A 14676-nucleotide genomic window follows, 5' to 3' on the forward strand; every position below is an offset into this window, starting at 1 on the left:
AAAAAAAAAAAAAAAGAAGAGGGGGGGGGGGGGGGACCTGACTGAAAAAGGAAAAAAACGACTGGCATGTTATTATAAAACCAACATGAATTTCATTTTCTGATACATTATTTTTCTTTTTTTGATACATTTTTCCAGCAGTGTTTTGCATGACAAGATGGGATAAATAAAATAAATAACAAAATGAAGCATCAACATTTAGAAACACTTATTTTAGATTGTCCCCCCACCCCGATGCACACACACTTTCACAGCAGCACTCTCTGTCAGGATGGAGCCTGTGTGTCAGTCACTGTCAAACGTGCAAGGCTGGCATGAAGCTCACCTGAAGGCCCGTCCTCTGCCTCTGGGGGGTGTGTAGCCACTGTAGTAGCGCGCCCTGGATGAGAAGTTTCCTCCCCGTGAGCGGAAGCGGGCCCGAGGGAAACCGCGGTCTGTGGTGCTAATGCCAGGACGATTTGTTCTCTTGGCCCCAACCTGTAAGAACAGTTGGGAAATTTATGATTACAATTTCAAAAGACTCCAAAACCATTTGAAATATATTTTGTACAAACCCTAAAAATTTTGAATAAATGACATAATATTAAAAAAAGGTAAAAAATAAACTGAAAATGTAAGTGTTTGCCAATCCTTCATAAAGCATGTGTGCTACATTTCTACAATAATAATATTTGTTGCTTTAACAGAATTATCAGTTTTATGTTGACTTTAAAAGTCAAACATTTATTAGCAGCATTAGTTAGCAAGTTTGTAATGCCTCATCTCACCTTAATCTGCCTTCCTCTGAATAAGGACTCATCCAGTGCCATGGCTGTCCTAACAGACTCCTTGTCTGCAAACTCTATATATGCAAACCTGAAACATGAAGAGGGCAAATTATCAAATGAGGGCAGGTGTGGTCAATAAAAAATCGCATTCGATTTTTTGCACAGCCCTAATATATGCACCAAAAAACTAAATATGCATTAGGGCTAGACTTCTGCCGGTATTCGGTAATGCGATACATCACGGTAATGAATATGCACAATATTGTTATTGTGGGCACTTCTAAATACTGTGAATATACTGTATACCGTAATAAAAGCATTAGCAATTAATCGCAACATGAAAAACCGGCATATCCCTAATTAGGGCTGCACGATATGTCGAAAATATCGAAATATCGCGAAATGCATATCGCGAAATGCATATCGCAACGCCGTGCGATATCTGAATCATTTTAATAATAGGCTACTTAAATCAAAACATTGCAAAAGGTCAAAGTTTTAGTTCGACGCATATAGCAGAGAATTTTTTTTTCAATATCGCACAGCCCTAATATACATATTGTTAAAAATGTATTAAGATATGCACAGTTCAAAGTAGCTGTGATTAAAGCATTGCATTAAAAAATGACCCCATGCAATTATTCAAATTATTAATGGGAGCAGCTTGAAAACACTGTGCACCAGAATAGCACAAAGGCTAAAGAACAGTCTCACACTTCACAGTTTCAAGTCCATATATAAATAGTGTAAAATCATGCAACGTAACAAAAGACCATACTAATTACTGCAATGTAGCTATTCAAAAAGATAAACAATTATGTTCCAACCGATTCTGGAGACAAGTTATTTTAAGGTAAAATAATTTGTGATTAATAGTGTGCTTTACTGTACAAAATTTCAGAACATCTGAATAATATTTCAGTGGCTACTGTTCATTTTGTGGGTTGAGGTGATGCATCAATGCCTACTCTAACCTACAGTGCCTATCCGGAGCAGATGCTGCAAAACAGAAGAAAATAAGATGCCCAAGACGACGACGAATGTTGTAGGTTAAGAGAGAAAAACCAACAGAAGAGTGCATGAATTACCCTTTGGGGTGTCCTGTAAACTTGTCACACAAGATGGTGACTCTGTTTACGGAACCACAGCCATGGAAATGCGCCTCCAACTCCTCTGCCGTCGCACCATAATCCACCTGCAAGAGACAAAATCGAATCAACACCACTTCTAAAATGTCATTAAATCAATTATGATAAGGAAAATATTACATGTGACATAAATGCAACAAAATACATGAATATAGCTTGTAGTTAAGTCGGTATAAAAATAATTGCCCATACATTTCCAACGTAAATAGATCTCCCATCTGCTTCCATCTTCTCTTCAATAGACATAATGACAGGGCCAGCTGCAAAGAGAAAACACCGTATTCCCATTCAACTCCAACACTCATGCATTTATGTGATTTAGCACAGAAACTAGTGTCTGCAAGATTACTGCATAGCTTCACAGCTGAAATCTAGTTTACGTTCTTTTTCTAGTCATAACTCAATTGACCTCAAATGGTCCAGAGCTAGTTATTCTTCTCCCTCTAATGCAGTCCTATTCACCAGTACTGCCTTTTCTGCAGTGCTCTCCCTAGAGCTCAATCTTCCACAGACTTGCCCGTTCACCCTCCCTCATTCATTAATTCGTTTAGTCTCACTTACCAGGTGGAGGACTGAGATTCATCTGTTTCTCCACCTCGTTCTGTAGCTCCTTCAGTTTCTCTGCCTCCTCCTCCATCTCTCGCACCCGGGCTTTAATTGCCTCCAGCTCCTGAAAAGGCAAAGTAATGCACATATACTGACTTCAACCATCAAAAAACACATTGTTAGACATTTAACAAAACTGAAATGGAATATTTTGCATAACTACATTCTGAATAAATGATTTGGCTTCCCTCATCGACAGCCACATTGGATCTATATTGCATCAATATCATGTGTTGCCGCTAAACCCATTTTGAAATGCACAGCCGATTTCTTTCCCAGAATGCATACTCATTAATTATTCTCACCAGTGATCGTGGACACAGCATGCACATGCACTTTCACACGTGATTGTGCACCGAGCTCTTTCAAACCACCATTTATTATTGTCCAGTCAGCAAGACGCCCTAAGCATGATGCCATCCGTGCACGCATTGTTGTGCGCGAGCGAACACACTTTTAGTGTGTGTTCACACGCACGCACACAAGTTTGAGCAGTGCTGCATTGCAGGGCAGCGGGAGTCGCACTTGGATCGCGAGTAAAGTAACCCAGCATGTATGTGATGGCCTCTTTCACGCAGTTAAAACAAGATTTTGCATGATACGAGCTAGCATTCACAACCGATCACAAGCGCAACCAACAGTGACTACTTATTTATATACTACACATCCTCATTGCATGATAAAATAAAGTAGACATGCATTCTGCATGCAAATGCATGACCTACTCTAGCTCCAATAATGTTAATGTGCACGGAGAAAAACGCACCAGCCCAGCCCCAATGCACCATCTCCATCACAAAATCACCAACAAATGATGCAATACATCACGAGCGGCATTTAATCTTTAGCGCACATCGAATAAAATGATCGCGACGATACAGATGTGCATTACGTTACATACAGTGCGCTTTGCCCACCGACAACTCTGTAGTTTTCCTTAATGTTACCAATTCGACGCAAAATCTGAAAATAAAAGCTTCTCACGCCTCTTAACATGTCACACACGTCGCATAAAGATTTATTCCATTGCAGAGGCCAACAACAATCGCGCGCAGTTACCAACGCGACTTACTTTTGCACGCCACAAATATTACTGATCAGAAAAGAGGCGTGTTTACCGTGAGCTGTCTGCTTCTTTGCGGATGGACCAACACTGCTGCGGATAATAACGGCCTGTCCTACCCTCGCCCCGGTCTCTTACATCTCCCGTCTCCCATTTTTTGCGATGAAGATTTTTTCCCCCCGCTAGGTCGACAGATCTGGCGCAGAGGAACCCAGACCAATGTTGCGCCAACATGGCGGCCAGCAGCACGCATGTCACTCACTAATTCTACTGCACTTCGTGAGCCACAATGGCGGACAAACCGACCTGGCAAAACCGGTTTCGCGTAAACATGAGTATTTAGTTTTGGTATGAAATTCACATATTTCTTTTAAATGTGAGGCTGGGGGAAGAATTTAGGATGAAAACCTATACAAAAAAATTTAACTTGTTGTTAAAGCGAGGGAAATGCGTCCTTCACTCACCGGATCTTCAATAGCGGCCTCTCCCTCGTCTAATCCCGGTTCTTCATCGCCGACGCCTGGGTCTTCAAGTTCTGAATGTCCAGGGTCTGAGTCCAGCAGAGATTCATCTGCCAGTCCGTTACCAAACTCCGCCATCGCCTGATTCCCGGTGGTCCGACGCGCCTCGTGGCTGTACTACAGGCCGCGACTCTCACAGGGGGGAGCGAGAGAGGGGTAGGGGAGGGAATAAAAAAAAACGGCGGAAAACGCCGCTCACTAAAGTTAAAATGGGGAATAAAAGCCCGCCTCGCTTCTTCTGGAGCTCAAACGTGTCCTTCAGCGGAAAAAAAACAACACTATTTATCCAAATATAAATAGGTTTCACTTCGTCAATATGTCGCACTTACTACTCTATTTACATTAGAAGACAAATTCAGAAAAGCAAATGTGTATTCTTCGCGAGGGCTCGTGTGTTCCAGAACAGAAATGGAAGCCGTAGGCGGGGTTTCTGAGCACTGCAGGCGCACCATCGACGGGTGATTGGACAATTCTTCACTTTAGACACGCCCTCTTAACGTATCGAGGACGGGTATTGGAGTTCTCTTGGGTTATTTCTCTGCGCTCGCTGCTTAGACTTTACAACAGCAACTGTGATTGGATAAAAGCAGCGTCAATCACGGCTCACAAACCACTTAGATTGAGCTACTATGCTATGTTGCCATGTCCGCACAATATAATCCACGTGGACTTGTATTTTACACAAAGTTTTATAGATAATATACATTTAAACACTTCCAGAATACAGGCCCATATTTAGGCTTCCTATTACTTGGCCTAAAAAGCACAAGTATGACCAACCACTTAAAGCAGTTCAGTTGTCAAAAGTCAGGAATAAGATTGTGATTTTTCATTTTTTATCTCCTTCCTTCTCAGGATGTTTGTCATATTCATAAAAACTAAAATAATAAATGAAGAAAAATAAAGCATGACCACTAAAATGGCTGTCCTCACCTACTGTCTGAGTTGTTTGTTACATACTGTACAATTTCTTACATTTCTCCCTTTTCCATTCCCTGTGTGTGTGTGTGTGTGTGTGTGCGCACAAAAGACATTCATTTGGATTATCAGTAGTTGTAGATGGCCTCTATGTGAGATATTTTAATATATATATATATTTTAAATAATGTACATAAAGCACATTTTCAAAATGAAATGTGCTCGTTTAATATATGATTTATAAGTTTTCAAATGAGATCTGGCAACAATGCAAAGCACAGTGGAATTCCTAAATCTTCAATATAACTTAACCCGAGGCCATTAAAACTATGCATATTCGTCTTACCCACTATGTGACACGCATGTTATCTCTAAGTAGGCCTACTTTTTCAGTATTTTTTAATTTTGCCTACCACATCAAGCAACATATGAAGCTCAAGCAGTGTTGGGTGACGCAAGATGTATGCTTAAAAAATTGTGCTAATTTCTCAGATAATCCCTGACAACATAGTCCATAATAGTTATATTAATTAGTGCTTCCAACACACAACTTAAAATATGAATGTATCTACATAAATTCTAAGGGTAATTTACATAATGAAGAGAAACATCAGTACATGAATTTCAGTTTATTTGTTTTCTGCATAAGAAAAAAAGAGAACCAACACAAAATGAAGGTACAAGTGAGGGGAAAACAAGCTTAATCAATACTCTAATTTTTCATAAGACTGCCACCATTATCATTTAATATTCATATCAATGACATCTCGAAGTCTGAAATGCCATTAAAACCGTTATGAATCAATAATAATCAAAAGTGATGAAAGTACTGAAAAATAGTAAGTAGTACAGTTATAACAAGTGATAATCAAGTGTCAATGAAAAGGTGAAAAGATAATATAAAAGCATTTCTCCATATCCTACCGATATACTCTGAACAGTGCAACACCGTGTGATCCCACGTCCTGTAGCACTGCACTACAACCCAGTCCATTTTCATTTCATATGAGCTACAACTTGACACTAGTTGAAGAAAAACAACTTGTATTTGCTGGAATATATACCGAAAACAAAACTTTTCTATGAACTTCAAGTGTTCCAAGCGGAGTTGTCTGAAATGCATTTCTCTGTAGCTCATGCTTAAACCCAGGACTAGTTCAAAGTGTCAAGGCATGGGAGCTCCATTTGCAGTTTGCATTACGAACACTTCCAATCAAGATTGCTTTTTGGTTTCTTTAATGACACAAAGCAAGAAGAATAACAACTTTGGAATATCATTTTCTTAATATAGTTCATTAGAAAATCTTTTTTAGTTTTGCAATTTGATAAAGTATTAATAGTATCAATAATATTATACAAAATAAACCAAAAAGGAAAATCGTCTTTAGTATTTCATGTCCTTCAAATCACACCTGTTGCCCTGATGAGTAGTTTCCAGGTTCACTAAAGCACCCTGTCTTCTCTCCTGGTGGGTTTTAAGAAAAATACTTGAATCTACTCAGTATGAGCACTCAGTTCACAACAACACAAAACGCAGAAAAAAAGATGACAACTCTCTCCCATAATTCTAAAACGCTTTTGCTCTTACCATAAATAAATGACTTTTGTGTTTAATTTATATCAACAAGCTGGGGTTACTCCCTAAAAATTCAAACCAAACGAAATGGTTTATCAGAGGGTGTAAGGTATATAATTTCGATGTTCCACAAATCCATATAAAATTGTGTAAGTACAGACTTGACTTTGGCTTCGTGCACAGCGGCTAGGTCTGATCCATATTTTTTTGTCTGTGTTTAACTATGTGAAATGCAAACCCTTTAAAAATAACATTAAAAGCTGATTAATACTTCATTATAGTTTGACATACAGTAAGATTTCACCATACAACAAAATTATGTTTATTTTGCGGAACACGAAAACCTAAAAAAAAAAAAAAAACGTTGGACTTTAAAAGGGTCAAAGTGCTGTATGATGACCATCTGACATCTTGAACTTTCAATGTGAGCTCTGCTGATGACTACGGGATTGTCATGATGGTTGTTCAAAAATAGCTATCGTATTGTTAACAACGTCCTCGTTTTAATGCGTCTGGATTCAGAACACTCTCCCAAAATCTCCATATTCCAGAAGACACATTCTCAGTCTTACTTGCCATTTCATTACCATCTACCATTAGCGTGGTCTAGTTATTTCTTTCAAATGAGCCAGAAGGGGAACTTCTGTTTACAGAATAAATTTCTTTGAATTAACAAGACAATTGGAGATAAATCAGCTTAGAAAAACGACTCTTCTATATAGGCTTTAAAACAGGCAAAAGACCACCCTGGCTCAAGCAAAAGCAGTACCACAAACATAATTGAGAACCCAGAGCACTTTGGTTGAGTTTTTGGGTGCTTCATTACCATAGATTCTCCCAATCAAACAAAGTGTTTTGTGTAAACGTGAGTAGAAATAATACCCAACACAATAGGAGTTTAAACCGGGATGACGTTGTGAAGACGGACCATAATCACATAAGCATTAGCATGTCCATGATTACCATTTCAGTAGATTATTTATAGTAAAATGATGCTGTGGCAATAGGTCATTAAAAGGAGCCCTGTAAGAAAAGACTCTATATCATAATAATAACAATGTCTCGCTGATATCCATGGAGAGAGAGCGAAGATGGCCAGTGTCAACTGGGCCTGCTCCAATTTTAGAGCCTCAAAAGAACATTAGCTTAAAAGACCAGCACCCATCTTCTGTCTATTGAAAGCCAACAAGTTTAGTGGGTCCGCAGACAATACCAGCTTCAATTCATTGTTTAGCTGGAGCTGCTAGCTGGTGATGGGGTAGAAGACTGGCTGGCAACACCAGTAGACCCCATACCAGATCCATTGCTGACCAATGATGCTTGCTGACCAAAGTTAGTGGTTCTCAGAGTGGCAAGATGTCGAGCCGAGAAGACATGGTCACGTGCTGCAGCCCTGGATTCGAATTCAACCCCACAGGCATCGCACTTGCCTCTCAGAGTCTCACGGCCTGTTGTCTGGCCGATGATATATGATGGAGTTGGATCCATAACTGTCAGTTGTACAGGTTTGGGCAGGATGGGGCGGTTGGCTCGGAGAGCATTATATTGTAGGTAGCTACCCGAGCTGATGTCTACCTTCTTAGAAGGGTCATTGGGATTAGGAGACTGCGTGAGGATGTAAAAAAAAAAAAATAATAAATTAAAAAAAAATTGTTAGTTTCATTTAATTAAAATAAAAAATAATGCTAAGCAATACCAATAAAAATAAAGAAAAGTGAACAATTAAATGAGAATCCCTCTGTTTTAAAGGAAAAAATGTGGTCATTTATTTACCTGATGACACTTAGTAACCATGTGCCATTTGTACCAAGATGAATAAGAAATTCTATTCTTACAATCTTTTTACTTAAAGGGATAGTTCACCCAAAAAGGAAAAATCTGTCATTAATTACCCACCCTCACGTCGTTCCAAACCCGTAAGACCTTCGGTTCATCTTCGGAACACAAATTAAAATATTTTTGATGAAATCCAAGACCTTTCTGACCCCCCATAGACATCAACGCAACTACAGATTTCAAACCCATAAAGGTAGTAAGGACATCATTAAAATAGTCCATGAGACATCAGTGGTTCAACCACAACATTATAAAGCTACAAGAATACAATAATTTTTATGTGCTCAAAGAAAACAAAAGTAATGACTTCATTCAACAATTTCTTCTCTTCCGTGTCAGTCTTTGATGCACATTCGACACATGCGTGTGGTGCTGCTGACGCAGGAGCCAGCGTTCTGATGTAGAACCCGGATGCGCTGCACCTTGTTTGCATGCAGAGGAAGATGCACGATGTACATAACATGTCTGATGATTTTGAGAGAATGACATGCAATTTTTTGCCCAGGCTTACTTATCTGAACCAGAATATACAGATCATGAACTAAGAGAGATGTACGTTCTACGTCTGAACTCTAACTACTGCGTCAGCAGCACCACATGCATGTGTCGTGGTACTCTCTTGAATGCATGGAGGAGACTGACACAGAAGAAATTGTTGAATTAAGTCATTATTTTTGTTTTCTTTGCGCACAAAAAGTATTATTGTAGCTTAATAGCATTACTACTGCGTCAGCAGCACCACATGCATGTGTCGTGGTACTCTCTTGAATGCATGGAGGAGACTGACACAGAAGAAATTGTTGAATTAAGTCATTATTTTTGTTTTCTTTGCGCACAAAAAGTATTCTTGTAGCTTAATAGCATTATAGTTGAACCACTGATGTCACATGGACTATTTTAATGATGTCCTTACTAACTGTCTGGGCTTTGAACGTGTCAGTTGCGTTGCTGTCTATGGAGGGTCAGAAAGAAAGTCTTACGGGTTTGGAATGACATAAGGGTGAGTAATTAATGACAGAATTTTCATTTTTGGGTGAACTATCCCTTTAAGCAATTAATGTAAAAAAAAGAAAAAAGAAAAAAATATTTTTGTTCTTATGCTTTTTACACCACTACGTTAAAGGGAATAATAGAATTTTAATTAAAGGTGACACTTTATTAGTGCCATTTTATCTTATCTACTGCATCTGGCAAATATCTTGTGTTGCTATGATGAGAAAACATCTGAAGACCTCGAAGGCCAGTGAAATTGTAGCAAAATACAAAAATTGTACATGAAAACAGCTGCTTTGCAATATTAAATAAAATTTCCTCACCATTTTCTCTTGCTGAAGCCTCCAGCGTTTCTCCTTGGCACGTGTATTTTGGAACCAGATTTGCACAACCTTTAGTGGAAGCCCAAGCTCTGTCCCCAACGCCTCACACTCCAGTGCATTAGGATGAGCACATGTCTCGTAGCACGACTGCAGGATGGACAGCTGAAGAGAGTTCAGGTGAGTTCGAGGTCGTCTTGGGGTGGAGTTCTGCTGCATGTAACTTGTTTCTTTTTGGCTTTGAACAGAGGATGCTGTAACCGTCACAGGGGATGGTGTGGTAGGGGTGGAGGTGGTAGTGGGCATAGGTCGCTGGGAGCTCAGGCCTAACTGTTCTCTTGACAGGGTGTTGATCTTGAATGGTCCTTTCTGAGACCAATATTTGAGCCCATTGTGTTTCTGAGATGCCAAGGCAGAAGACTTGTTAATTGGCGTAGTGGACAATTTTGGCACCAAATGGCTGGTAGTCCCAAACTCAACCCCTCCTTGATAATCATCGTCCTCTTCATCGGTATGGTCCGACTCCGCTCGTACCTCTTCAACCTTCCTTTTTGGAGCAGATCGAGATGCAGGAATCTCACTGACAAGCAGAGGGACTGCAACCGGTGTGGCCACTGTCTTAGGAGCTATTTTAACCATTGTGATGGGAGTTGCTTCTGCTTTGGTCTTGTGAACTAATGAAGGACCAGTGGACACAACGGTGAAAGAGGGTGTCTGATTTGGTCTACTTGGACCTTGGGTGGGAGTTTTCAGGAGCTCCTTGACCTCCTTCACCTTATCCGTCTTTGGAGGAACATTTCCAGTTTGGGGTTTTGCAGAGGCCCAGCCAGTAGAGGGACTTGGGTTCGTTTTAGGTGGGATTGAGAATATGGGCTTTGAGAGTGGCCAGGTGAACTTAATGAGTGGTTTCCCAACAGCTGCCAAAGTGCCATCACTGATAAAACGGACCTCTCCCTTTCGCTCCCTTGCCCTCATATTCTGGAACCAGATCTGAACCACTTTCTTTGGAAGGTTCACCCACTCAGATATTTGCTCAAATTCATGTTTTCCAGGGTTTGGATCTTTGAAATAACATCCATAGAGAATATCAAGCTGGTCAGCATGGATGATGGTCCTGGACCGTCTCATGTCCCTGAACCGTCTGAATTTTGGCCTCTTTTGTTCCCGCTCTTTTTCTCGTTCCTTCTCTTTTTCCCTTTCTATGAGTGATGTGCTAACTTTTTCTGCTGCCCTCATGTACACAGTGCTAGTCTTAGCCAAATTATTGCGATTAGTTAGAGTACTGTTATTGGAAGATGGGATAGCAATGGCAGAATCTGGCTTCACCTGAACAACAATAAGACTTCCATCTGTAGGAACCCCAACAGTCGCTGGTCTCAATCCCAGACCATCAAGCAAATGACTTTTCTGTATAGAGGGCTTGTTAGCTGTGGAGACAGATGATGATGTTGATGATAATGTAGAGCTGTGGTTTTTCCCCATACTTAGATCCAAAGCAGACTCACAATCATTACTATTACATAAAAAGGAGTGTGTAAAAGAGGTGGCTGCGTGTGCATTAAGGGGGTCTGAAAGAGCAGCTGGACTTCGAGTAACTGCTTGAGTGTTTGAAAAGGCCATTTTACCCCTATCACCTTCAGAAACACCAACCCCAATAACTGATGAAGGAAGCGAGAGTACATATGGACTGTATAACTGGGTGGAAAGTGGAGTCAAAGACAGGGAAAGGGGCAGTGACTGCAAGAAGCCAGCTGGAATGCCCTGATGATCAACTGCAACTGAAAGAGGAGTAGGAGGGTCTGCTTGTGCCTCCAGCTGAAGATCAAGATCTACATCTTGCTTCTCCCGCTTGATCTCCACCTCTTCCTTATCAATCTCACTCCTTCTCTTTTTCCGCTTCATACTTTGTTCATCATCATCGTCATCCTCTGCATCCGAGAGGAAGACTGTGGTAGAGCGAAGAACCTTTCCACCACCACCTGACCTTTCAGCTGTTGGCTCTACCTGTGAAGACTGTTTGACTGGGCTAACTGACTCTTCCCTCATAGAGCTGCTTTGACTTTCTTCATCAGTAACGATAACAGACGTGTAGAACTCTTCATTTTCAGAGTCAGATGTCAACAGCAGTTCTCTTGGGCTTCCCTTACCAATCCTGTGTCTTTCCGCACTACTGGATAAGTCCATGGCATGACTACCTGTCGCTGATGGACTATGTCCATCTTCACCCTCATCTATCATTAAATTACCTTCCTCTTCCTCCATACTTCTGTCTCTTTCATCATGGAAGCTGTCTAATCTCTCCCTATCTTTGGATTGCCGGGCATCTAAGAACCACTTGCGTACCTCTTCTCCACTTAGCCCTACCTCCCTGCCAAGGGCTTCGCAGTCCTCCCGCTGAGGACTAGATGTCTCAGCATCATCTCGTGACTCTAAAAAGGCCCATAGAACCTGAGACTGGAACTCAGTGAGAACAGGCCGTCCTGAAAATAAGAGTGGTTGATCTTTTGCACTTCTATGGCCTGAAGATCTTAAGGCAAAATTTGTGTTACGAAAGTTACAGTTAGCAGCAGCAGAGCTGTTAACGGTATGTGTATGGCTGAGACCTTGGTTTGGATCCAAAGCACATGACAACGGACTATCACCCTGAAGGACCGGGGCTGCTGTGGATTTAGTTACTTTAGAGTTTGCATCTTCCTCCTCACACACCTTTTCACCCATCCCCTCGGCTTTCATTTCACTTTCTTCTTGCTCTTTTTTATCACATGCTGTGCTGTCGCCCACCATTTTCTCACTTTGCTCCTGTGTATTCTCAGCCTTTATACACATCTCTTTTTTTACACCATCGATTTTCCAGTCCTCTTCTGATTTTAGTGACATCTGCTGATCGGAAGGCTCGACTTTTATCTCATTGCATACTCTCATGTCGGCACCTTTGTCCGGCATCTTGTTGGTCTCCTCTAAACTCATTTGAGTGGTGGTTGGGAGGCCAAATGCAGCCCACTGACTTTGTAAGCCACTGAGTCTTTGGGCCAAGAGAGCCTGTTGTGCAGCACTGAGACCAAGGACTGGCACTGCCTGCTGCAAAAGCTGGTTTGGAGACTCTGGATTCTGGCCCTGGATTTGGGTTTGGAGTCCATTCAACACCAGGGGCATGAGCATCTGAGGCTGGGGTATAAGCTGCGGGGTAGCTGCTCCAGGTGTTGCAGACGTCCCGGTTGTGAAGAGAGAAGGAAGAATGGAGTGTGGGAGAGAATTTGGGCTGGAAGTCAGGAGAGTGAGAATAGCAGACATGGCTTGTGCAGAGGCCACCGGAGAAGAAAGTAATGAGGGAGCTAGCTGAGGCTGCACCTGCTCTCCATCTTTGGTCGTTACTGCTGATGCAGTCAGGTTTGCTTGGGTGACACAATTGCTGGTGGAGGTGTTAACTAACTGTGTGGTGCTTCCAACAGTAGTTGCAGCCAAGTTTGTAACCATGGATCCAGTTCCTGTATTTGCAGTGGAACAAGGAGTAGCATTCCCAGCACTCCTGCTGCGACTCTGGTGCAACACAGATTTTAAATGACTTTCCAGGGTGATGGCATGATTGTAGGAGACACGACAGACGGCACACTGGTATGGTTTGTTGGAGATGTAAGGTCGAGCCAGGAAAGGGGTTGATTCACTGTCTTTCAACGTCCCGGTTCTCATCCTCTGAATATGGGTGGTTGAATTATAATGAACACTCAAAGCCGTTCTAGTGGGAAATGACTCCAAACACGCATTACACTTGAATGGACGGTTGTCACCTTCAGAGGCTACACTGTTTTTACAAACAGATCTGCCATTGCTGACAGAAGCCTCTGATGTTTTTATAGTTTGCTCTGCATTGTCCTGATCTGACTCCAGCCCCCCCGCATCACTTTCCTCATTTCTCCCTCCCTCCATCTCTTCATCCAGCTCTTTTTCCTGAGAAGAACCACCCTTGTCACCTGCATCTGTAGATTCGCCCTCATTTTGGAAAGCCATTGAGGGGGATTTTGTGTTCTCTAAATGTTTCAGCTGAGATGTGTCATCTGATGAATTAAATAAAAATTCAGTATTAGTAAGCCTTTAAAAAAGTCCAAAATAAGTTTTGCAACACTAAACAATTGGCTAATATTATGCAGAATATGTAAGACAGGTCTTGGACAATTTCACAAATTTTCCACTAATTGTTTGATCTTTTTTGTAAAGAAAAAAAAAACCGTTTATCAAAAATACTTAATACATTAAGTATTGTAATGTATAAGTATATGAATCCATAAATCAAAAATAATAATTTTTAGGATTTTGCAATATCATATCGTAGGTAAATAAATTAATAAACTATACACGTTATTATAGAACATGCTTAAAACACAACACTCAGTTTATACAGTATGTAACAGGGGTCCCTGGTCCATCCCTGACTCTAGAAAGCTTGTGAAACCCCTGATATCCAACATGAAAACAAATGCTGGACATCAGGTTTTCAAGATTTAAAAGCAGAACTTTTAAATTAATATTTTTTTCTGTTTCAATCATCACGTCCAGCAGTCAGCACAAAAACCGAATACTTGTGGGGTGCAACCTACAGGTGCTTCATTGCCATGGAAACTACTGAAGCGAGGTGGTCACCAACACAGCCAATTGTGTGTCCAGTGGTGCATAACCTAAGCCGGGTATCAATAACACTGGAACCCTTGATCTCAGTGCTGGGATAGTGTTGAACAACTGTGGCACAAACACAAACTTGAAAATAACTTTATAGATGATCAAAAGTCACCTGCATCATTTTGGGCTTTGGATTCTTCTTCTTCAGCAATGGAACGGTGCTTAGGAGCAGCCTTATGAAAAGAGGAAACCAATTATTTACTTAAAAAACAAAACACTTCTATAAGCTTGTCATTACTTTTGTTTATATATATATA

The 14676-nt window shown here is 40.9% G+C and overlaps 2 protein-coding genes across 6 annotated transcripts in view; both read right to left on the reverse strand.

Annotated features, from left to right (window-relative positions):
- The window catches only part of LOC107693806 (polyadenylate-binding protein 2-B-like), a 10515-nt gene extending 5986 nt beyond the window's left edge, over positions 1–4529 (reverse strand). The window contains exons 1-6 of one of the 3 annotated variants that reach the window (XM_016493324.1): positions 4049–4529; positions 2477–2585; positions 2108–2175; positions 1856–1962; positions 768–855; positions 326–477 (exon numbers count right to left, since the gene is read on the reverse strand). In XM_016493324.1, the coding sequence (XP_016348810.1) occupies positions 326–477; positions 768–855; positions 1856–1962; positions 2108–2175; positions 2477–2585; positions 4049–4183 (659 nt within the window). In that variant the 5' untranslated portion in view covers positions 4184–4529. Of the gene's footprint in view, positions 1–325; positions 478–767; positions 856–1855; positions 1963–2107; positions 2176–2476; positions 2586–3639; positions 3770–4048 lie in introns of those variants that run through there. The other 2 variants (XM_016493327.1, XM_016493325.1) reach the window with 2 other exon arrangements.
- A 1570-nt stretch (positions 4530–6099) lies between these two features.
- The window catches only part of LOC107693807 (zinc finger homeobox protein 4-like), an 11960-nt gene continuing 3383 nt past the window's right edge, over positions 6100–14676 (reverse strand). For all 3 annotated transcript variants that reach the window (XM_016493328.1, XM_016493329.1, XM_016493330.1), the window contains 3 exons: positions 14532–14592; positions 9752–13800; positions 6100–8204 (listed from right to left, as the gene is read on the reverse strand). In XM_016493328.1, coding sequence (XP_016348814.1) covers positions 7830–8204; positions 9752–13800; positions 14532–14592 — 4485 coding nt within the window. In that variant the 3' untranslated portion in view covers positions 6100–7829. The remainder of the gene's footprint in view (positions 8205–9751; positions 13801–14531; positions 14593–14676) is intronic.

The sequence above is a fragment of the Sinocyclocheilus anshuiensis genome, unplaced genomic scaffold, assembly GCF_001515605.1.
Source record: "Sinocyclocheilus anshuiensis isolate Anshui unplaced genomic scaffold, SAMN03320099.WGS_v1.1 scaffold2192, whole genome shotgun sequence".
In the NCBI taxonomy this organism is placed as follows: domain Eukaryota; kingdom Metazoa; phylum Chordata; class Actinopteri; order Cypriniformes; family Cyprinidae; genus Sinocyclocheilus; species Sinocyclocheilus anshuiensis.